The following is a 25330-nucleotide window of genomic DNA, read 5'->3' as shown; positions in this document are numbered from 1 at the left end:
AAAAAACAACAACAAAATTATGGAAATCTGTTTGGTAGTTATTTTACAACAGCTTTTTTCCCAAAAGCTTACAAATATGCGAAAAACAGCGTGGCACTTTATGCACATGCCTTCGGAAAATACCCGTGGCACTCAAAGGGTTAAAAACAAAATATTTTGTAATATTTACCATTACCAAACAGTAAGGAAATGTCATTTAAAAATATAGAGCTTAACGATGGTGGTAAAATAATCTGTGACCCTGTTTGTGTAGCTGATTTATTAAACATAAGTTTTGTCGAAATGGTAAAGAAGCATGTTGCTCCAAATTTAAACAAAAAGTCAATTTCTATTAATCGAAATTCAAATTATAAAAGTAAATTTAAATGCAACACTATTGACTGTAATCAACTAATTAAAATAATTGATTCTATTAAGCCAAAATGGTCGGCAGGGTATGATGACATACCTATAAAGATTATTAAAGAGGCAAAACATGCACTTTTAAATCCTCTTTTACATGTGGTGAATGTTTCTATAATAACAGGAAACTTCCCAACTCAATTAAAAATATCAAAAGTTGTTCCTGTGTTAAAAAAAGGAGACAGCAAAAATCCTCTAAATTATAGACCATTGGCAATACAACCTGCTTTATCAAAAATATTTGAAAAGACTATGATGATTCAATTAGTAGACTATTTTGAGAAAGGTAATTTGCTGGATTTGGAGCAGCATGGCTATAGAAAAAATAGATCAACGGTAACAGCATTAATTGATTATATTGAGAATGTGCTAGAAAATTTGGATGAAGGGAATCATACTGTTGGAGCCTTTCTGGACCTGACAAAGGCATTTGATAGTGTCTGCCATAAAACCTTGCTAGAAAAATTAGAATCATATGGTATTGAGGATAAAGAATTAAGCTGGCATCAGTCATATCTGGAAGGGCGACAGCAGTATGTTAGTATTAAATATCTAGGTAATAATGAAATGAGAAATATTAATTCAAGAATAGAAAAAATACAATATTCTGTACCACAAGGTTCAGTATTGGGCCCATTTTTGTTCTTATGCTACTTGGGAGGTATGCCACAGATTTTAACAAATTTATCAAATAAAAATCATTTATGTTTGTTTGCAGATGATATAAGTATGTCGGTTTCTGGAAAAGATTTACAAAGTGTAATAAATACAACAGAATATTCAATGTCACAACTAAAATGTTACTTGAATGATAGAAATTTATTACTAAATTCTGATAAAACAATTCTAATGAAATTTAAATGTAAACAATCAAATGAGATAAATACAATTGGAAATAAATTTGTAAAAGATACAAAATTCTTGGGTCTGGCTCTAAGTAATACATTAAGTTGGACAAAACAAGTAGAAAAAATTTGTCATAAAATGAGTTCTGGAATATTTGCAATCAGGCGGTTATCCTTCTTCTTAGAAATAAATGCACTGAAATCTGTTTACTATGCCTTGATACATCCACACATTTCATATGGCATTGAAATTTATGGTGGAACCAGTGCAAATAACTTAAACAAAATATTACATTTACAAAAAGTGGCAATAAGACATATTCTACACCTTAAAAATAATGATAGTTGTAAAGACCACTTTATTAACCTAAGAATAATGACAGTATATAGTTTATATATTTATAAAACTATATTACATGTCAAGACAAATGCAGAGTCTATACCAAGGCAACAAGATTATCATAATTATAATACAAGAAATAGAGAAAATTTTGTAGTAAAGAAACATAATAAAGAAAAATATAAACAGTGTCCGACATACATAGGAATAAAATTTATAAATAACCTTCCAGGCTGTATTAAGAATGAAAATTCTTTTAATAATTTTAAGAAAATGTTGAAACAATTTTGTACAGATCATTCATTCTACTCTCTTGAAGAGTTTTTTACACTGTGACTTGAAAGTAATTTTGTTTGTATTTGCCTACCATTACAAAACATATTAACACCATGGACATAAATATTTAAAATATTATATGTATTATTATACTGTATTAAATATAAAGTATGAATACTCTAACCTGAGTCTTATGTTTTATATTGTAGTAAAGGTAATTGACGCAATTCATGTACATTATGTATAAAAAGAATAAAGGAATTTTGAATTTGAATTTGAATTTGAATCACCAACTAACTGGTTTTAGGTAAGTTGTTAATAGTTTTTAGTTTGTAAATTTTAAAAAAATCAAGACATTTTTATGCACATACGATGACCTCCCAGGCTACAAGACACTTCAGACCATAAAATAACATTCATTGAATGGGTTATGTCCCTTGGAATAGAAAAAACAATAACCAACTGTATGTCAAAAACGTGTATATTCATGAAAGTACAACTAGGGGCACTAGGCTGGCTGTATTGCCTAGCAATTAAAACCCGTGCTCGATGCGTCCACTTGTTTCGTGCCTTTGGAATCGCAAAATTTGTAACATACTTGGAAGCAACCATTGTACAAACACTGTTATTCTCTGAAACAATAACATTGTTTACAGTAATAACTCATCAATTTGCAAATAAACAACATTAATGTTAATTTTTACATTTAACAGGTGTTTTAATGCAAACCAAAAATTTCAAGCATATTTTATGTTTACTTAATTAATTAGATTAAATTATTGATTATTTAAGTTTGTTAAATACAATAAAAACTCTTTGAAGAGTACTTAAAATTAAAAGAATTTTTCAAGAGATAAAAATTATTGCTGTAAGGAATTGCTCTGGAAAATCTATTAAGTCAGTAAGAGTAACAATGAAATCAATTTATATTATAGTATTATATTAATATAGTTAATTTTGAATTTTTTATTTCCTTACTTGATACAGTTTTGCTGTCACTATTAGTATTCTATTGGCTATCATTTTGTAATATTTACATGTGTTGAAAGCTGTGACTTGTTTGTTAAAGAGTGCTATGTATTTCAGACAAATGTGGAAATAATGAATGAAACTGACTTCACAAGGATACTACAATTGGAAGAGGAATACATAGAGAAAGTATGTGCGGACATCATCGCACTCAAACCTGATGTTGTTTTCACAGAGAAGGGAGTTTCTGATCTCGCTCAACATTATCTTGTTAAGGTGAATCGTTTGTTTTATTCTGTAATGAATAAGTAAGGATAAAATTACGAGATTACTAAATTAGATTCTACGTGTGTTTCTCATTACCAATTTTTTTGTTCTATTCTGTACTAGAAGGTATTAAGAAATTGTGCCATGATACATTCACACATTACTAATTGCGGCAGAATTGATAAGGTGATTAGCTTGATCAGATTCTCGGGCTGGTGAGGAAGAAAGGAGGAGATCTGTTATCACTGTCATCACTAATAAATCCATTAACTTTCCTACAACGCCAAGACAAGTAAAAAAAAATGTCTAAGTTCAAAGCTAATTTTTATTATAACTGAATTATATATAAGGTAACACCAGAAAGTTATAAAACAGGACATTTTACTTAAAATTAGCATACTTATTGATAAAAATAAAAAAAGAATTATTTACAAAACTGTTTATATCAAATAAATTGAAATTATATTAAATACACATCGTCGAACTATAAAACTAATCACGTTAACTAATCAAGTTAAATATTTCAAACTAATCACAACACTAGCACAGGATGAAGAATAATAACGAGATACGTAGTAGACGTACACTTGACAACCAAGAAAGCAATAATACATGCTACGATGTGTTTGGTTATGGTTCTGTAGGAGAGACGCAGAACTGAGGAGCAGGTGGTCAGAGTTAGACAAAGGGTACTCCCCTCCCCATGCAGCAGAGTGAAGGTCATTTATAAATACTTCCTTGCCAACCTTGTTAACGAACTAAAACATTCTCCAAGAGACATAATTTATAATATCGGATATTACTGTATTTGGCATTTTGGTCAAAGTCTACCATTCTAATATATCCGTCTACGGTGTGGGGAGGGTTAAGGGTTTGCAGTGTGGTTATATTATAAAAACAATAATAATCAGTGATCACGATACAATAATCGGAGTGGCCAGCATGATCGCATGATCACCAGACTTTAGCATTTCTGATTTATTGCTTTGGGGATACCTGAAGGATACAGTGTTCAACGTCACCCTCACATACTGCTGGAGCTGAGTATTAAGGATGTTAACGTTACACCTCGTTACATGTGTCAACGAGTTCTACAAAATTTCAGAGATTTTCAACAATGTGTTGCTGCTAATGGTCACCATCTTGAGGATATTATTTTCAAACTTAATATAAAATATATAAATAATATAAAATTCACTACTAACATCTAAAATAAATATTATATAAAAATCTAATGGTATATATATTTATTTTATTATACTTATTATAAATGCTTTTTGAGAACGGCAAATGCTGAAATATTAAAGGAATCTATACTAAGAAGTTTACTTTATGTTTCTATATGAGTATTTATGCAATTAAACAACCTAAGTTAATATACAGGGTGTAACTGAAATACACCAACAAACTTCTTGAGGTTGTTCCTGGTGTCAAACAAACCAAAAAGTTCCTATAAATGTATGTCTTAAAACGCATTGTTTTCCATCTCTCTGTCTGTTTGTGCTTTTCACATTATAATTGTTTTCTAAACAACCATTAAAGGTAGAAAGTTAAAATTTTCTACATTATGCTAATCTAGTTAAGTTCATCATAAAAAAAGTCTTTGAATTTTGTCTATGAATTTCTTAAAAAGCAGTGCCTGTATAAAAAATGTACCAGAATCAAAATTTTATGTATATATATATATACATATATATATATATATATATATATATATAATTGGAAATAATATTTACCTTAAGATAAATGAAATATTAAACATCAACTCTCGAGTTTATATTGGTTTATAGGTAATATGTATACAAATCTACATTACACATTAAAAATAAAAAGGTTATTTCCAAGATATTGGTATCAATAAACATAAATAGGTATCTTAAAATGTTTAAATTACTTGTTAAGTAGAATATTAAAGCTCTTTTAATGTATTAAAAATAGTTAAGCAAGTTCGTATTAATTCAATAATTTTATTCTTTAGAAGAATCCTATAGTTTGGTAATTTAGAACATAACATAATTAACCCTTTTAACCCCGACGTCCGTACTATACGGACGTCGTAAAAATGGCGTCAACTCCCGACGTCCGTATAGTACGGACGTGCACTTTTTATTACTTTACTGGCCACCTATTTCACCAAATGCTTTGAAATTTCACAGACTTGTGCACAAAGATATTTTGCATCGAAATATATTAGTTTGTAATGGTTTGACTTCGTATTTTGTCAGTCTGTGACTGAGCAATTGCAGTTCGTCCCGACTGACTGCTCACGGCTTGTTGCAGACAGCTGTATATCACGTGGTTGTGAATATTCCGTTTTCTTCACACTTTTAGGTTAAAGCAGTGTAAATTACGGCAGTTAAAGTTGAGTTTATTATTTGTTTGATTTCAAAATGAGTAAAAGACATCGTTCAAAGTCTCCCGTAAGTGAAAATACACTAATTAATAACCTAGTTGCAAATGGTGTGGATGTGATTAGTGACGACGATTTGAGTGATGGATATCTTGAAAACATTTCTTCTGAATCAGAAGGGGAATTAGCAGAGGAAAGTGATAGTGAATTATCTGTAACTTATTTAGATGACATAGTTGAAGACCCAAACTTTTGAAACCCTTTGAAAATTCATCAGATTGAGGACGTTGCTCAACCAGGAACATCATCTGGTAGGCCTAGGCCTACTGTTGCATTGAGATCTACTCCTACAGGAAGACCTAGAGGTAGGCCTAGAACAAATATTTGTAACAATAATGTGCCTCAAAGTAGGCCTAGTACACCACCTGATCAAGACCCAAATTTGTTATGGAAAAAGGTTGATGAATCAAATGATCCTGGAAGCGTACTCAGTTTCCCTATTTTGAAAACCCTGGGCCTAAAGCATTGCCCTCCAGGTGATGCAAAAGCCAGTTGAGTACTTCAAATATTTTCTTTACTGTACATTTGTTGACGATTTTTGTTAACATGACAAATGAATATGCCAAAAAATATATTCAGTCTCACGCTGGCCTAAATAATACGCCTCAATCTAAAGTCCGTAAATGGACCAACATTACACATGGAGAAATGAAAGGCTTTATCGCTGTTTTACTAAACATGGCCTAACTAAAAAGCCCACTATAAAAAGCTACTGGAATAGAAGTGACTCACAATTCATTCCATGGTTTGGAAAAATGTTTAGGTCGCAATATCGTTTCGAGGCTATTTTGCAATTTTTTTCATATTGCGGACAACAACTCTTTGAGTAAAACCAGGAGAACCAAACTACGATCCATGTGGTAAATTTGTACCAATAGTTGAACATGCTAACAGACTGTTTAGGTTACACTACACACCACATCGTGAACTCTCTATAGATGAAAGTTTATTAGCCACTCGATGTCGCTCTCAAATTTTACAATACCTTCCCAATAAACATCATAGTCGCTGGGGTATCAAAATTATGGATGATATGTGACAGTGTCACAAAATACTGCCTAGGTTTCTTTTGTTACAAAGGTAAAAATGAGTCTGCTAGGCCTACTAAACAAAAGTGAGGATCAGGGATTGGCTTTTACTGTTATAAAAAAATTTGCTGACACTTGGAAACTATCTTGGGAAAGGCTATCATCTTTTTGTTGATAATTTTTTCACGTCAATACCTATTGCTAGGTATTTATATAGTAAGGCCACTTACATCACAGGAACCCTGCGTAAAAAATAGGAAAGGTATCCCTATGGAGATGAAGGAGAAATTCCAAGTGGGGCAAAAGTTATATATGCGCCAAAAATGAATTGCTTTTGCTTGGGATGAAAGAAAAGAAGACACAAAAAAATCCAGTACTATTATTGTCAACAAAAAGCCATGCCCAATCTGTTGATAAAATAAAAAGAGACATACTGGTAATTTGACAAGCAAAATACCTGAAGTAGTTGATAGCTACAATAAATATATGGGTTGGCATAGATGTGAATGACCAGATGCTTTACAATTATTTAGAACGAAAGGCGAACAGTGAAGTACTGGAAGAAAGCTACATTCAACATAATGGCTAGAATGGTTTTGAATACATATATTTTGTACAGAGAAAACTGCTCTGGACCACCAATGTCACGCTTCCAATATATGGTGTGTATAATAGAAGATTTGGGTTAAAGAGTGGATGGACAGTAAGCAGCGACATGACGACCTATTAGCTGGTGGTGACAACATACAAAACTATGGACTGCAACACCTACCAGGAAGAATGGAAAGGAATTGTTGTGTGTGTAGCATTCAAAAGTACTCCAGTGTGGGGGTAAAAGAAAAAAAGCAAGGTATTTTTGTGTACGTTGCCAGAAAGGAATTCACCCCAATTGTTTTGGTGACCACAAGTGCTAAAACGCTTTGCAGTGATGTAAATATTGTTTTTTAAAACTTTTTTTAAAATTTAGATTATGAACAATTTTAGTTATTTTGTCAGAAATAACTTTGGTTTTATGTTTATTTTAAATAATGTGAATTTCGAAAGTCTTGTTACATTGCCTTGCCCAGAAATGGCAAAAAAAAAACTTTACACGGCTTTACAAAAATTGATGTTACTCCACTTGTAAATAAGGTAGGCCTATAATTTTTGTTTCCTTTTATTAAGGATTAAATATATCATAAAGTAAATGGGTATTTTTGTGTCAAATAATATTTTTTTTATCTGTATGGTTTCCATGATCAAACTTAAAATTTTTTCATTTTTATTTATTTTTTATATATGTATATGTATGTAAAAAAAAGTACTTTCAAAATAATAATTTTTATTTGTATATTTCTGTAATCTACATATTAAGAAGTAAAACAAAAAAAGAATTACCTAAATATCTTAAAAAATAACCGAGTTATGAATTTTTTACAAAAACCCTTACATTTTGTCTGAAAAATGGCTTGGGATTTCTGGCACATCACTTGATTTAATGGCCGGGGTTAAAAGGGTTAATAAAAGTCCAGACTTACAGTTTTAAATCTTTAATTTTCTTACATACAAACAAAGAAATGTATTACATCCGTAATAATATTTTGCTATTGACACAAATCATTTAATCTACATCTTATATTAAGAGTGTAATAGCTTTTATAATTTATTGAATTGTCACCAAAGTAACACTTATGAAACTTTGCAGGCAAACATTTCTGCTGTGCGCCGGGTACGGAAGTCCGACAACAATCGTATTGCTCGAGCCTGTGGTGCCACAATTGTCAACAGAACAGAGGAGCTTAAGGAAGACGATGTGGGCACTGGGGCAGGTCTCTTTGAAATCAAGAAGGTAACATTTTTATCTCAAAACTATCTTAACAGTGCCTGCTCATACACTGACACATTATGTTTAATGATTTGTATGTTTTTTTATAACTGTTATACATCGATAACAATTGAACTAATACCAACTAATTATACAAGGGGAAAGTACAAAATATTCTGAATAATGTTTCCAAGGGCTGGGATTGTGTAGTAAGCATTCCTGCTACCAAGCGTATAAAGCAAAACTTTTACCAATTCAGTGCCACCTGTATTGTCAATCTGGCTTGTTCCGTTCATTTGCAGTGATGGTTTTGGCTTCACTGTTTTGTTCTTATTTCATTTCGTGTGATGGCAAGTAAGTGAACAATGTGTAGCTGGTAAAATTTTGTGTTTTAATGTTGAGAACAGCTTACCAAGATGATGGCTATGGGAATAACTCAAGTGTACAAGTGGTTTGCTTGATTTCAAAATGGTCAAAAAGTCGCTAAGTCACATTGTATTGTATCTCCATTACATCTTTGCCCTTTCAGCAGATGTTAGACTTAAGGTAGAAAAATTTCACAAGGAGCAATATCTTGTAAGTAGGAGCTTTTGGACCTGTGTAATTTGATGATTAACCAAGTACTGCTAGACAAGTTGTGACTTGTGAGCTAGAGCATTATCATGATGGAGTTGTCAATTTCCTTGCATTTGTACTCTTTTGGCTTTTTTCAGTGAACAAAATCATGTAACCGATGTACCTCTTTGCAATAGTCTGTATTATTGACTATTTGACCCATAGGAGTGAACTTTAATGTATAGTATATGATATGATAAGATGTGAATCTGGAAACTTTTTAAACAAATTATTATTCTAACATGAGCTGTGTATTTAAACAATAGCCTTCTTGTTACAATATAAGTCCTGGCCTAAAAATTAATTGTTTTCTTTTTAATTTCCCTTAACTCATATTGCCCATTGCCCCACTCATGGAGTTCCCAGTATTCTCCAGAAAGTTACCGGTGTATTATTTACTCCAGTATAGGCTTATACGGATTAAATAATTTTGACAACCATGTTCACCTTGTTCAGGTCGGGGACGAGTACTTCTGCTTCATCACGGAGTGCAAGGACCCGAAGGCATGTACAATCATGCTGCGAGGGGCCAGCAAGGACGTACTCAATGAGACTGAGCGCAATCTGCAGGATGCTCTTCATGTGGCCAGGAACATCATGCTGCAGCCCAGACTGGTTCCGGGCGGTGGTGCAGTGGAGATGGCAGTGTCCAAGGTCAATAGTCGGTCACTTTTTCTTATTTGAATGTAGGAACTCAAAGATTCTTAAAGTTGAATTACACAAGTGTGTAACTGATTGCATTATAGGTCAGGACCAGAGGTCAAATTTTAATAGTATTAGCAAACAACTTTTCATAAAATTGAGGGAAGAATTTCCCCCAAAAAGTAGTGATTATTAACCACACGCTGATTAGGGTAGACATCAGCTAGATATCAAATAATATAACACGTCAGATGAAAGTTAATGGAAATAAAAATTAATTCAGCTTCAGCCAACTATGTAAAGGTCTGTTATTTAGCTAAAAATCTATTTCATTGGCTGATGCCAATATGACTGTTTTTATACTCAACCATTTTTATGATCTTATGTTTAGTCTTACAATTATGGCTGACGCCTCATTATATACATCCAAACACGTTTTAGTTTTCATTATCCAGAAAAATAATCTCAAACTCTTCTGGCAACTTTGTTTAGATATAAAAAAGTGTTCCCTTTACAAGAAAAACTCATTTGGATTCATATACAATACTTTAAATAAAGTAAATAAATAAAAAACTTACGTACATCATTTTACAACCGAAAATAAGTTAGTTAAATTGTTACATTGTTTGTATGGGGTAAAACTCAAGAGTCGTATTACAACACTACACATAACAAAAACAGAATATAGGACACATTTCTCAAACTCTCTGGAGAGAATTGTGTCCTTATATCCTTTTACTGTAGAAGTCTTGTTCAGAAACTCTTATACAAGCAGTAAGATACCTGAATGGTTGTTGTTGCAGGCACTACTAGAGAAAGGAAAGAGTGTGGAGGGAGTGGCACAGTGGCCGTACCGTGCTGTGGCGCAGGCTCTGGAAGTGATCCCACGTACACTTGCGCAGAACTGTGGTGCAAACACAATCCGTACTCTCACAGCACTCAGGGCGAAGCATGCCACAGGTGAGAGTGGAATACATGAACATTATCTTTATAAATACTATAGGCTGACTCCTCACGAAATCTCCGAAACTACAGAACGTATTCACATGGAGCTTTGTTCATTGTCCCTCTCATTAAGTGCTCATTAAGTAAAAGGTTTTCACAGCCTAACCGTAGAAATCCGCTGTACTTTTAGTGTTGATTTTGAGCACATTTAGAAGTGTTAAACATTAAAATTACCATTGAGTCGCACGTTGATCCTATAAATACCCAAGATGAGTTTTCTTTGCACGTCTCCATAATTAATTGCAGAACATCTTGAAAACCCGCAATACTGTTAATCATAATTTTTCATCTTAATGAAACCCTAAACTAAGATACAGATTTACATAAAACTTTCTACATCATCAATTTTTATCATATTCAGATTTTTTTAAACATTAAAATTACTATTAGGCTCTCAATCAACACTCTCTATAGACACTGTCATGACGATTGGGAATGTTTTTATAACCAATCGTGAGAACTCGCTGAAAACCTTGACAACAATCACATGAATTCAACAAACTTCATAAATATTGGCTTCAAATATGCGTTAAAAATTGAAAAATATGATGAATATAATTGTGCTCAATAATATCTATATTGAAACAACGAGATTACGCTGTGGAGGTGTTTAATAAGAGAGCAGTAAAGAGTGTGTGAGAAAACAGTGACTAAATAATAACATGATTAAATTAATTGAAACAGACTAACACCAATGTAAAGGTTCCTGCCACTCCTACAGTTTAAAGTTCCAATAGTCCTCTAGTATTGCAACGTTAAGTTATCAAGGAATTTTTTAAATTGTGTCCCAGATTAATTGCAAGCTAAATGATAAAATTAATTTATTAACAAAACAAAATTTTTAAATAAAAATTAAGTTTTCTTCTGCTTGACACTTAACAAAATCAAAATAAAATGCATCTCTTTCAAAAAGTTTAAAATAAAATCCAAACTAATAATTTCCTTTAAATACTCTATAAAATCTTAATTATATCAAAAGATATTCACTTACAAAGTTTCCGGAAAATGTCCACTTCGAACACAATTGTTGCTTCTTTTAGGGACAGTGCAGCTCCAGTAGCTACAAATATTCTCTACCTTTATTTAAAAGTTATAAGTTTTTTTAAAACAACCTAAAAAATCATAAACCTTCAAAATATATTGTAATTTTTTTGTGATTTTAGCTTTAAAAAATAATTGTAATTTGAACTTCAGTAAGGTTTAAAAATAGTTGAAGTAGTTGAAATTTGTTTTACTAATTTTTATTAATACTCATGAAACTTGTATAATGTTGTATAACGCTCATGACGATTTCTTAATGTAGTCAGCGTACAGTTCAGTCGCACTGGTTAAGTTAAATTGTTAAATACAACAAGCATCCAGATTTCTTTATTAACTCAACTAGATTAAATCTTTCTGGTTAGGACCCGATACCATGTTATGTACGTTATAAATTACAATGTTCTGTCTGTCCTCTGTACAGGTGGAACTAGTTGGGGCATCAACGGAGAGACTGGAGCAATCGTAGACATGAAGGAGTTGGGCATCTGGGAGCCCCTGGCCGTCAAGTTGCAGATCTATAAGACTGCAGTGGAGGTAATTAAACGTGCAGTGCTTATCCTATTCAACTAGAAGTCGGTTATATTGAAAGAGGAGATGTGGAAAGAGTAAAATATATGATAGTTACAAATAATGAAGGCCTGAGAGTTTTCTAAATAGTAAAAAAATCAATCTTTGTAAAAGAAAATTATAAATAGTTATAATCCTGAAGCCGCAAGCCAAATTTCCTTTAAGACAGAAATCTTACACGTTCCTGGGAAGAAGTTGCCGAACGATGTCCGTCAGTCTGGAAGGCTGCACATTGCTGGAGTTGAGAGACTGGCCAGAAAAGCTTTTCTATTTTGAGCCTATTCTTTGTTGTGATATTCCAAAGTCACCAAATGTGTTGTAGCTTGTAAAGCCTTTAAAGCTAAATCAAAACAAATGTTACACGATTTTAGTAGTTTTTGAATAGTTATAAGTTTGAAAAAGTTCAAACCTTACCGTCAGACACACTTGAAATAAATGTTATATCATCTTCAGTAACTATTATAGACCCTTAAAATGACAACTTTGTTTCTTTATCTAGTTGTCTGACAGTTGGTTTTAGGTTTATTAAGCTAAAAAATAAGTGATCTGAGAAAAAAATTATCTAATACATGATAAAAATTCTATTTTTATAAGATACCTTAAATTGTTTCAATTTACCAGTATCAGAAACAAACAGGTTGTGGATTTACAGTTAAAGACTATATGTGCAAATACTCTGCCCATACTGTCTGATTTGATTTTTTTTCTTGGTATCTCTTATGCCCAGTACCCCTGTATTTTTTTACTATTTATTTATAACTAGCTGTTCCCCACGGCTTCGCACGCTTTTTGTAAGCTTTGCCCATGTATGAGCACTTCTGGTTCAAGTGAATTATATTGTCAACGCCGATGTAGAGTTTACCTTGTTGACACTATCAAGAAAATCTGCCAACCAAAAGTGTATGTTTATAGCCATTGTACACGTATACAGGGTGATTCATGAAGTTCTCCCCCCACTTCTACAGCACATTGTACTAGTAAAAATAATGAAAAAATGTTATATAAACATAGGTCCGAAAACGCTTCGTTAGCGAGTTACAGCTAGCGAAAGATTTCGCCTGAATTCCTGGGTAAAGAGTAAAATAAAGCCATACTGAACTTTTGGAAAGGTTAATTAAGTAAGAAATATCGTGGATTCTTATGTATTTTTATCTGATAAAGCTAATAAAATAGGTTTCAGAACTGTACCTGTAATAGTTTTTGAGGGATTCAGGGTTAAATGCAAAAAATTGGGTCACGAAACAATGTTTTTTTAAGTTTGATGTACAATAACTTTGTTAAATTGGTAATAAATACATAAAATCAACAAACATTAATTGTAGAGAATTTAATTCTGAGAAAATTGATATAATCAAAGTCTAAAATAAAACAGAAATAAGTACCAAAAAATCGATTTTATTCAGTATAATACATTACTAGCTGTAAAGAAATACCGTACAGTATTTAGTTAAAATAAAACAAAAACAAAATGTTTGTTCCTTAATGATGAGATAAATTGAGAAAACAAGATTAACTGTTAAATAAATTTGTTTGTAAATAAAAATATCATGTTTTATTACGTTGTATTTTTTTTTAATAAAAATTTACATCAAATGTTCGAAAATAAATGAAGCAAACATTTTCCCATTATTGTTTACTAATCATCGAAATGCAGTTTTTTGTTTTATTAATTTCTAAGTTGGTAACGCACGAATAACAGCTGATCAACAATGGTATTCTGTACTGTTACGTTAGAACTGTGTATTAGTGGTGTTTTGCAAGCTACAGCAGGAGATCGGGTTCTGTGAATCGTGTTATTAAATGCAATTTTTCTGTGAGTTATAATTCGATTGTTTATTCAGCGAAAAAATGCCTTACTTATTTACATCAGAGGAATACGCTGATATGGTTTTTATTTTGGGTTACTGTAATGGTAATGCTAGAGCTGCTGTAGAAGAATATGAACTACGTTACCCTAATAGGAGGATTCCAGATACCAAAACAATTTCAGGAACTTTTCGTACTCTTCGGGAAACAGGATCACTACCAAGTACTAGAACCAATTATGAACGAGCTGTCCAACTTGATGATGATATTGTTATTAATGCTGTTCATCGCAGTCCAGGTGAAGGTACACGACGTATTTCTAGGCGGATAGGAGTTTCGCAGTCAACGGTGTGGAGGTCACTTAATCGAAACAAATTTTATCCGTTTCATAAACTAAAGGTTCAACATCTACAGCTAGGGGATGGTCCGCTTCGCTTGGAGTTTTGCAACTTTTTAATATTAATAATCAACTCTACAAGCGTATTTTGTTTACGGATGAGGCACAATTCACTCGGGATGGTGTCAATAACTTGCACAATGAACACTCATGGGCAGAAGAAAATCCACATGAGGTAGTGGAACAGAACTTTCAACACCGATTTAGCGTCAATGTCTGGTGTGGCCTTTTGCACAATCGACTGATTGGACCTTTCATATTACCTGGACGCCTAAATGCTGAGTTCTATTTGCATTTCCTTCAAGAAGAGTTGCCGCAGCTGTTAGAGAATGTTCCTTTACATCTCAGACAAAATTTGTACTTCCAGCATGACAGAGCACCTCCCCACTTTTCACGTGCCGTTTCTGCTTACTTAAATCATCAATTTCCTGGACACTGGATTGGTCGTGGAGGGCCTCACCCTTGGCCACCAAGATCACCAAATCTATCTCCATTGGATTATTGCATCTGGGGATGGATGAAAGACATTGTATACAAGACAAAAGTGAATTCTCGTGATGAATTAATTGCCCGTATTATGGATTCGGCTGTGCAGATACAGGGAAGTCCTGAAAAATTAAGAAACGCAACAAAAGCAATACACAAACGTGCTGCAAAATGTATTGATAATGATGGCCTGATTTTCGAACATCTATTATAAAAAGGTGCGTACGGTTGGCCCAACCTGATTAATTTTTGCTTAAAACTAGTAATGTATTTTACTGAATAAAATCGATTTTTTGGTACTCATTTCTGTTTTATTTTAGACTTTGATTATATCAATTTCCTCAGAATTAAATTCTCTACAATTAATGTTTGTTGATTTTATGTATTTATTACCAATTTAACAAAGTTATTGTACATCAAACTTAAAAAAACATTGTTTCGTGCCCCAATTTTTTGCATTTAACCCTGAATCCCATCCCTCAAAAACTACTACAGGTACAGTTCTGAAACCTATTTTATTAGCTTTATCAGGTAAAAATACATAAGAATCCACGATATTTCTTACTTAATTAACCTTTCCAAAAGTTCAGTATGGCTTTATTTTACTCTTTACCCAGGAATTCAGGCGAAATCTTTCGCTAGCTGTAACTCGCTAACGAAGCGTTTTCGGACCTATGTTTATATAACATTTTTTCATTATTTTTACTAGTACAATGTGCTGTAGAAGTGGGGGGAGAACTTCATGAATCACCCTGTATGTACTTAATAATAAAGTGGTCTAACATTCAAGCTATAAGGCCAAACAGAAATTCATTTGAAAGACAAATATCCATAAAAACTTAGCGCCTTCACATAGTGTGTGGTTATTATACACAACTATCTCGTAATTGTAGTTTACAATGTGCAGGCGCTTTGATAACTTATGTATTTTGCAGCGCCTCCTGGTGGTGAGTTACATTAATGAGCATAGCATATAAACCTTCTACATGGAAAAATGCATATACATACAAATTTTCTTAACCCTGGAACTGGCAAACGCCCGATATCGGGCGTTTTAGTCGCATCCTAGATGGCAGCGCCCGATATCGGGCGTTTTAATACGTCTTTTATTTCTCAATATTACGTACTTAAAACACGATCAAAGAGTATCGGTATTGATACCAATCGAAAGAGGAAGGTTCAATTTATGTAAATAATACACTAATAAATAATTTATCGTTTCGTTACACGTCCATACGTCTTATAATCTCTGACTGTTTGTTTACATTCTCCCGCGTACCACGCTAGTTGCGCGCGCAGCGATGAGTCAACTGGTTCATTCGGCTATTGTTATTTCGTCAGCTGCATGGTGTCCTGTCTGGTTTATTGTTTGTTTGAGTTCTTTGTAATGATGGTTGTGTATATTACACAATAATAGTAAATTTTTTGTGCGTGTTTACGTAATGGATCGTAATTTCCGCGATCGTTCAAGTGACATTCGAGAACTAGTTGTACATTGATACCAATCGAAAGAGGAAGGTTCAATTTATGTAAATAATACACTTATAAATAATTTTATCGTTTCGTTACACGTCCATACGTTTTGTAATCTCTAAACTGTTTGTTTACATTCTCCTGCGTACCGCGCTAGTTGCGCGCGCAGCGATGAGTCAACTGGTTCATTTGGCTATTGTTATTTCGTCACCTGCATGGTGTTCTGTCTGGTTTATTGTTTTTTTGATGTCGTTGTAATGATGATTGTGTATATGACACAATAATAGTAAGTTTTTTGTGCGTGTTTACATAATGGATCGTAATTTCTGCGATCGTTCACGTGACATTCGAGAACTAGTTGTACATGAAATAAGCAATGATGAGGATTCCGATTTAGACATTCAATCAGAACATAATTAAAAAATATATAATAAAAAATTAAAAAATAGAAAATTAATATAAACTAATAGTTACAAGATTGTACAAGTCCAAGTGAGCTTTGAAGTTCTTACTTTTGTTGGTAAGTAGCACTTTCGAATGTCAGTGTATGATTTTTGTATCGTTTACCACATGTAAAAATAAATACCTTATAAACTATGTGTTGTTTTATTTTTACTCAGAATTAAATGCTCTTCCTTTTGCATATTTTGGATTTTGCGTATCACTAACAACAACAATTTTACAAATCAAAATCTTTGAACTAACTTTTCTTTTTTCTAAAAAACATTTTTTTCCTGAAGAGGTAGAGTAAGGGTATTTTTTTGTTTTAATTATATTATGTGAAAAATGTTCCTTGAACAATGCTGAATAAAGAAATATATAATAAGTTATAGGTACTTTATAGAAAACATGTAATAATAAAATAAATATAAGGCAATGTATGAAATACTAAAACACTCTGCCACTGAGAGAAATATGACCGCCAGTTCCAGGGTTAATGATTGGTCAAATAGTTTCTGAGTCTATAAAGGACAAACACACAAACATTCATTTATATATATATATATATATATATATATATATATATATATATATATAGATATTCCATGTGATTCATTAGTATTAGTTAGTTATTTATTTTAGATTCAAAATTTGCTTTATTGCCTTTTGAGCAATATTTAGTTTAGATTTTTTTTAACCTGAGATACTCTACCTTGAATAACTGTTTGTTTCTCTTAGGTTAGCAAGTTCTCCTAGCTTTAACATCATTTTTTTTATTTTTAATGTTCTCATATCAGAGTCAGAAAATAGAGTTAATCCTCCAAGTGTCTGTTACCATAATTTGCGATGACCTAGTCGTTCTTAAAGTACCACCAGCGCAAAGTATTACTCTCCGGTTAAAATCACATTGCCAGTTATTGTTACGTGTCAAATACAATAATAGACTATACCAATTGTAAGCCCTTGAAAAGGTAATCAAAAACACAATATATTGCATGATATTTATTTTTATAATTGCACTACCAAGCAACAGTAATAGAATTTCTAAAAAATTCAAGTGTTACTTTCCACTGAAAATGTAAAAATCCATGATCCTAGAACTAGTAGTCTAATACAGCTAGAATGGTAGACAATTGTTTTTACTATGTGCAAAAAACTTTTTTGTTTACATGTATAAATAATAAAATTTATACGTAAACATACATGTATTATATATCTTATGTCATAAAATAGAATAAAGTACAGTAATACAATTAAGTAAACACATTTTATCAAACATTTCTTCTTTCCATAACTGAAAAGTTTTTAAGTTAAAAAATATTTGTCCTTTTACAGCTTCTAGCTTCAAACACAGTTATGTAGAATAAAACGCAAGTTTTACTAAATGTTCACTGTTTTGTAACGATAAAAAGGTTTCTACTAACTTATACACTTATTTATATGTACATAGTTTTTATTCTGAATTGCTGGTGGAGACCTTCCTTTCTTAGTGGGTCTATAAAAATGATCACATTTGAACCTCAAGGATCAGTCATAGAGGTGAATACAATAAACCGAGACTAAAACAATTTTAACAACTATTTTAACGTGATGCGTAGGTATAACAGGAAGCGGACTGACAAAAAAAGTGGCTGAAAACAGTTGATGGTACCAGAGCGGTGCAACACGTCCAAAAACCAGTAAAAAATGGCTGATGCCTAGTTGCTTACCACTGCGAAATGTAAAATTACAAGTTATTAGTTGTTTGCCAGATCAAGGGTTAAGGGACTGCAAGGTACATAGACAAGGCATGTTTCAATAGCATATTTATTTTATATATTTTATAGTTATCTTCAAATGCATTATCAATAGCAGTAAAAGTTGAAATTGATTACATTTTTTGCTCTAGACTGCCATCCTTCTGCTGAGAATCGATGATATCGTCTCTGGTTCAAAGAAGAAAGACCGAGATGGAGAACAGAAGACAGCTCAGCCCACAGAGGAGTCAATGAAAGAATAGAATCAGTATTCCCCGCCTTTTGAAACTAATTTATAATTTTCCTTAATCGTAACACCTGTGATCTTTTAATTAATCTAATCTGTGCGTACTAATTTTTTACTTCCATAATATGGCATTTATTTTTTTGTTTTTACTATAGGTAAGTTCCTGGTGAAATTTGTCCAGATTGTTTTTTATTGAGTTGTTCCTGGACAAAACTTGTCCAACTTCCTCGTTTCTCTGTTTCCACAAGCACAATGAGGCAACACTTATGGTTATCCTAACCATGATAATAGAAAGGCTGAAATGATTTTGTAATTGAGTATTGTATTAAAATTACACTATAAGTGCCTACGTTTTGGAGTATTTTTTGTCCTTTGTGTAATCCTTAATTAGTTATGGGACTTATAATTATATAATAATTATGGGAGAAGTCTGGAGACCCTCTGTTAATATTGTAATGGCATCACATTAGAAAAACTCAATTCTGCACACCTTTATGTCACGTTATGACGTACTTTTTGGGCATAACTACAACTTCGTTCACAAACCCAAAATGGAGGATTTTGGGGCAACTCAGAAATTTCAAATGATTTCAGAGTGACCCCTCATTTTGAAGATCACACAATCACCACATTGTACTTAATAATGAGTTAAAAGAAAACTAACAATGCAAACTAGAGGTCTCCATCTTAACCTAGTACAAAATGGTGACTAGTTAAAAGTTTTACAAGTCAGAATTAACAACTTACAACCTGGGCAAGATTAAAAATCCAAGGTAACTAGTAGACTAGTAAAAAAAAAACAACTGATTAAATTTGACCAAGTCCATAACTTGTGGTATGTAGTAAGGAATTCCAAATGATTCTTTTAAATTTTGATATTTAAACCCATACTTTGCTTTAATTATTTTCTGTATGTACTTGTGTATTTTATGCAATAAAATAATAATTGAATTGAATTGAAATATTTTTACTTCGCTAAATTTTTATATATGTTTGTCCTTAGTCAAAAACTAATTTTTATATACAGTAGAACCCCTCATATCCGGCCACCACGGGACCGAGCCCCTGGCCGGATAACGATTCGGCCGGATAAACCAACCTACAGTACACAGCACTTTGACGAAACAAAACAATTGTACTGTACTGTACTAACCGCACTGGAAATAATCAACGAACTGTTTACAGGTTAAACCTATTAGCTCAACTGAGGACAAAACAGGAAAATGTAAACAAATAGATACACCAAAATAACGTAAGAGTCGTGGGAGACTAGTGCGTGCAACTGCGCGTCTGCAAGCCGTGGTAAATAAATTTCGATATTGGCTTCCGAGAAGTGGCCGGATAAACCGAGGTGCGGTAAAACCGAGGCCGGATATGAGGGGTTCTACTGTAACTGAAAGTACAATTAACACTGAAACCATACTTTACTAAGTGAAACAGACGCACCAATAATATAATGAAACAAGTATCTCGGACAAACGATAAGGTGTGAGTGACTATTTGTGAATATTCTAGGGATTGAAACCGTCCATACGGACTTTCCTGGGTTTATCTCCCCGATTGGTTACAACTCCAGAGGCTCACCTTTCTGGGCAAGGCAGCGCTCGATGAATTCACTGTAGACTCAACATGTCAATCACTCTCCAGTATCTTCAGGAATCTTCCAAAGCTTTAGAGAGCTAGAGTCAAAGCCATGACAAAGTAATAATGAGTTAATGGATCACAAGTTAAGGAGTCAAGTTTTACAAATTGTGGCAAAATTTATTTATGTTACATAAGGGTCGGTTATCTTGCAGACTGTCACCCATGTTTCTTATAGTCTTTTCCCATGTATGACAGATCTAAAATGGATTGTGGACAATTTATCATGTACAAAACCAAATTAAACAATTTGGTAAACACATACAGTATATAAGATTCATTGTTTTTAATTCCTAAGTATATATGTCCTAATATATATCAGGCTCTTTTTTGTGTGTAACCACAACTTTGGAAATATAGATATAATAAAAAATTAAGAACGCAATATTTTTGCTACAGTAGAAGGTACTAATTTATTTCTACACTGTTTTAACAATCAAGGAAATCTACTGTGTATATCTTATTTAATTAATTAATTAAATGTATTCACCAACAATATCTGGAATAAATTATTATATTACTATCCATCATAAAGCTAAAGTTCTGATTACAACAGGACATCCTGTAAGTCCATATGTGCATCTTTGTAATATATATCTCTTTTTATAACAATTAAATTGATGTATTATTACATATTTGTACAGTAAATTACTGTTATTTTTATAATGTGTAATAAATATTTACACAATAGTTTGGTCCACTGTATTCCGCTTCTATTTTCAAATAGCTTAAAATGGAATCGTACTGTATGAGAGCTATTAATGCCGCATTCCAGTTTTCCCACTATATAAGGGTACTGCGTTGGTTTTAAGGAACATTTTAGCAAATGCTACTCCTGCATCAGAGATGTCGTTGAAGGCAAAATCTTTCAGTTGTAGTTCTTCATCTTCATAAAACATTTTCCTGCCAAAAAAAGTGTTTTAGTACAATAAAACTTCACTCAAGATTATACTGTAATTTAATTTAAATTTTATTAAAGTACCGTTTTTATTTATTTTTTTACAATGGGAAAAGTACTAATGCACCGTCAGTGAATTTCGCTGGGACTCACACTAAAAGCTTCAATGGCCCAAGCATTACTCCCTCCTGTGACTGCTTTCTGCATTACTTCAAAAGGGTGCCTACTTAAGCCAAGAGAGAACTTCTACAGTATCAGGTCATTGGTTGGGCAACTTCGGGGCTGTAGCCTATTTATTACCTTTCTTCTAATTTCTTGGTTTTCAGCACCCCCCTTTACATTGGCAGAGACACTATTCCAAATCTGTCTGTCTGTATTTTCCGCACAATGGTCCGGTGAGAGCTGGCCTACAGCTATCTCGAGTCCCCTTCTTTCATTTTCCCACCGTCTGCAGAAGAAGAACATGTGGTCGGAAGAGGAACCCATGCTCTGCATCCCCATAGGGACACTCCAAGCTTTCAAACTTACTAATCTTAAACAGGTACACTCCAAAGTTACCATGCTCGGTGAAGCCAACCATAAATAGTAGAGGCATACTGTAAACTTCCATTATTACAGTTTTAGAACTGACTTAATTCAATTAGGACAGTAGTGCAATTTGTGGGTCCCTTTGAGGTAGCTCAAGATGTGAACCGTCGCCTGTGCCGGGTGGTCATGTTGGGTATCAATTAACATTAATTAGTGGGCTGGCATGCATGTTACTTTGAAAAATCACTACCATGTTTCTTCACAACTCTTAAGGATGCTGCACAGATACTTCCAGGTGGCTGATGCAATGGTCGAGAGGCCATGCAATAAGACTTTCTTATCACCCATAGTATTTCAAACTTACATGTTCATAAGATCCCATGGGGTTTCTTGCACATTTATTAAATAATTTATTTAATAAATAACGTGCAAAAAGTTCCAGGACTTTGGTTATAAAAACGTAATAGAAGTAAATTTTGAAAATATATATCTTGAAAACCAACATGGCTGACTGACTACAGTCACATTAAAGTGAACTCCAAGAAAAGTGTGTATTTTAAGTGGTAATAACACAACAAAATATTATTTACTTGTGCACAATACTTACCTTGGATCTCATGTAAGTTAAAAAACAAATATTTTCTTTCATGGAAGCTTCAGAACTTTATCATGAAACTTGAATTAAATACTGAACACTAACAAGCAAGTAAACTATCAAGATTAAGCCAAGTTAAAGACTTTCAATAATCAAGAATAACACTTCACACAACTATATTATTCACTCCAAACTTATAAGCCTTTTAAGATTTAAAATAATATGAAATATAATTCATGTATTACTCATCTATGAAATAACTAAATAACAGTGACGTCACTGCCAAGTCACAAACTAACAGTGATATTCCACATCATACAGCGTTGGCACACAGCTGCTTGGCCACCTGTAACTAGACCAGTGACCCAGACACCGTGTCAGCATTGTCAGCGCTGACCTACAGCAATACAGCCAGCTGCTGTACTCATACTATTGACACGGCACTTGATTGCCATTTAATCAAGAGTTTTTAGGTCTATGTATTTTTGACAAACTTCTCTCATTTTTTCACTATCTGACAAAGCAGTTGATTAGCACATCTAAATCAAATAATATACAGTAATTCATTCATTTATACTCTGACAATTAAACCACAATTGGAAAGCCTACGGACAAGTAGCTGTTTCCAACATATCTTAATGACGTCACTAGAATAGCCAACTCAAAAAAAGTAGTGATGTATTAGATTGTGTGATAGACTCCAGCCCACACCTGCTATACAGCAGAAAGTACAGAGTGAGAAGGTCACAGACGGGAGCAGTGACCCAGCAGTTGCTGACAGTGCACACAACTACTCTGCCTCAGGCACTGCCACTGCCAACTTGATATCTCACTCAATCCGACAACTGACTTCCTCTTTCTAAAATATTAACAATTTTTATTTTCAATTATTTTCCTGACATAAGTAAATAATTCTCAAAAATGTCCAAGAACAAGACTACATCCGGACCTAAATATCCCTGTGGTATTTGTAGTGTAGGTGTAAAATTCTCTGGTATCTATTGTACTGGTCCCTGCAACCTATGGTACCATGCTGGATGTGTAAACATTGCTGAAAAACATTTGAAAAAAATGAATAAAGAGGAAATCGACCACTGGACATGTAAAAACTGTAATACAACATCAGCATCCCTGATCCTACCCACTAAACAGGATCACATCAAAACAAATGGTCAGTCACCAGGGCCTGCACCTAAAATTGCTGAACATGGTCATCAACATCAGGAGAAAATCTCAACAACTTCCAGCTTGGCAGAGGAGCTAGAAATGGTCAGACAAAGTGTCCAAAAATATGAAGATCTAGAAGAAACAGACATGGAAACCTCTTTGACCATAGCGGCTGAAGCTGGCAACTTCCTACTGAAGGAGAACAATAATCTCAAAAGAGACATTCAGATATTGTCAAAACAAAAATCCTCATTAGAAGATACTTTTGCAGGGTTGGAGTTAAAGCTGGAAGAAATGACTGAACAAGAAAACACATTTTTGCACAAAATAGAAACTCTGCAGGAAAAATTGCATGAAACATTGGCTCAACTGGAAAAGGAAAAACAGCACAGATTAGAATTACAAAACTTATTTGAAGAGAATGACAGAATGCAAACCTTTTCACTAGATGAACAAAAGAAAAAAATACTGGATCTTGAAAAATTAAATCAACATCTGACAAAAAAACTAAACGTGATAGAACACAATAATTATACAGATTTAAAACTAAGTTTTAACAAAATTGAAAAGTCAGATCAATTTCAAGATACTAAAATGCTCAAAGACATAGGAACTCAAACAGTCCATGAAGAAACACCTGTCATAAACTCCAGCAGCCTCGTTCTGACAGAATTAGCTCAAGTGAAGACGAGACAAGATCGAATGGAGGACGTTGTTAAAAAACTACAAGAACAGCTTAAGACTCTAAATTTATCTAAACTCCCCAGCGCAAGTGAATTGACTACACCAGGAATTAACACACATATATCTGGTCCAAGAACGTCAAAAACAAGACATTTTGTGCCAAAACAAGTTTTTTCTGATAGGAAAAAGACTGCTTTTAGCATCTCGCTTCAGGCAGCCAAATACAACACTAAAATTGACACAGCTGGAGCCAGACAAACCACTCATAAAAAACTGAATTATACAACACCCCTTCCAGAACAACCTGACTATTCTACAGAAATTGACATAGTTGGAGCCAGACAAACCACTTATAAAAAACTGAATGATATAACACCCCTTCCAGAACAACCTAACTGTTCTACGGAAATTGACATAGTTGGAGCCAGACAAACCACTCAGAAATAACTGAACTGCACTCTTCATTTAACACAGATACAATACCCACCATCAACTGCAAAGATCCGTCCCAATGGTGAAGACATAGAAGCATTTTTTAATAGACACATAGAGTTTTACAAAAACATAAATAACAACTACTTCTATACTCTCACCAGACCACACTCCACTCCTGTGCAAATCTCCTCCTCCCACTCAGAAGCTGATCCTGCAAACACTCTTGAAAATAGTTTTTTAGAAACCCTCACTCCCAAAAAAAGCAGAGAAAAACTAATCACAACCTTATTGACCAAGGAAATCAACTAAGGATACTTCATCAAAACATAGACTGCTTAGGTGGGAAAATTAACAGATTGACACACATTCTAGAACTTCATTCACCTGACCTGGTAATCTTGTCAGAGCATGGTCTTAAAGAGTACCAGCTCTCAAGTACTAGACTGCCAGGCTACAACTTAATAGGAGGCTTCTCTCGGCATACCTGCAGAAAAGGAGGTGTAGCAATTTTTTCCAGTGAAACACTAGGAAACCAAGTACACAATTTAACAACTGAGCTTGCCTGTGAACTTACGTGTGAAACTC

At 33.4% G+C, this 25330-nt stretch overlaps 2 protein-coding genes across 4 annotated transcripts in view; one reads left to right on the top strand and one right to left on the bottom strand.

Moving 5' to 3' along the window:
• The window catches only part of LOC124365747 (T-complex protein 1 subunit gamma-like), a 39597-nt gene extending 20451 nt beyond the window's left edge, over positions 1-19146 (top strand). Inside the window, exons 7-12 of the mRNA XM_046821739.1 lie at positions 2950-3108; positions 8222-8365; positions 9413-9610; positions 10402-10558; positions 12066-12178; positions 18703-19146. Coding sequence (XP_046677695.1) covers positions 2950-3108; positions 8222-8365; positions 9413-9610; positions 10402-10558; positions 12066-12178; positions 18703-18813 — 882 coding nt within the window. The 3' untranslated portion in view covers positions 18814-19146. The remainder of the gene's footprint in view (positions 1-2949; positions 3109-8221; positions 8366-9412; positions 9611-10401; positions 10559-12065; positions 12179-18702) is intronic.
• A 1089-nt stretch (positions 19147-20235) lies between these two features.
• The window catches only part of LOC124365745, a 45256-nt gene continuing 40161 nt past the window's right edge, over positions 20236-25330 (bottom strand). The window contains exon 12 of one of the 3 annotated variants that reach the window (XM_046821736.1): positions 20236-20476. In XM_046821736.1, the coding sequence (XP_046677692.1) occupies positions 20434-20476 (43 nt within the window). In that variant the 3' untranslated portion in view covers positions 20236-20433. Of the gene's footprint in view, positions 20477-20505; positions 21342-25330 lie in introns of those variants that run through there. The other 2 variants (XM_046821735.1, XM_046821734.1) reach the window with 2 other exon arrangements.

Source organism: Homalodisca vitripennis, chromosome 7, assembly GCF_021130785.1.
Source record: "Homalodisca vitripennis isolate AUS2020 chromosome 7, UT_GWSS_2.1, whole genome shotgun sequence".
Lineage (NCBI taxonomy): Eukaryota > Metazoa > Arthropoda > Insecta > Hemiptera > Cicadellidae > Homalodisca > Homalodisca vitripennis.
This window is presented reverse-complemented; position numbering and strand designations above follow the sequence as displayed.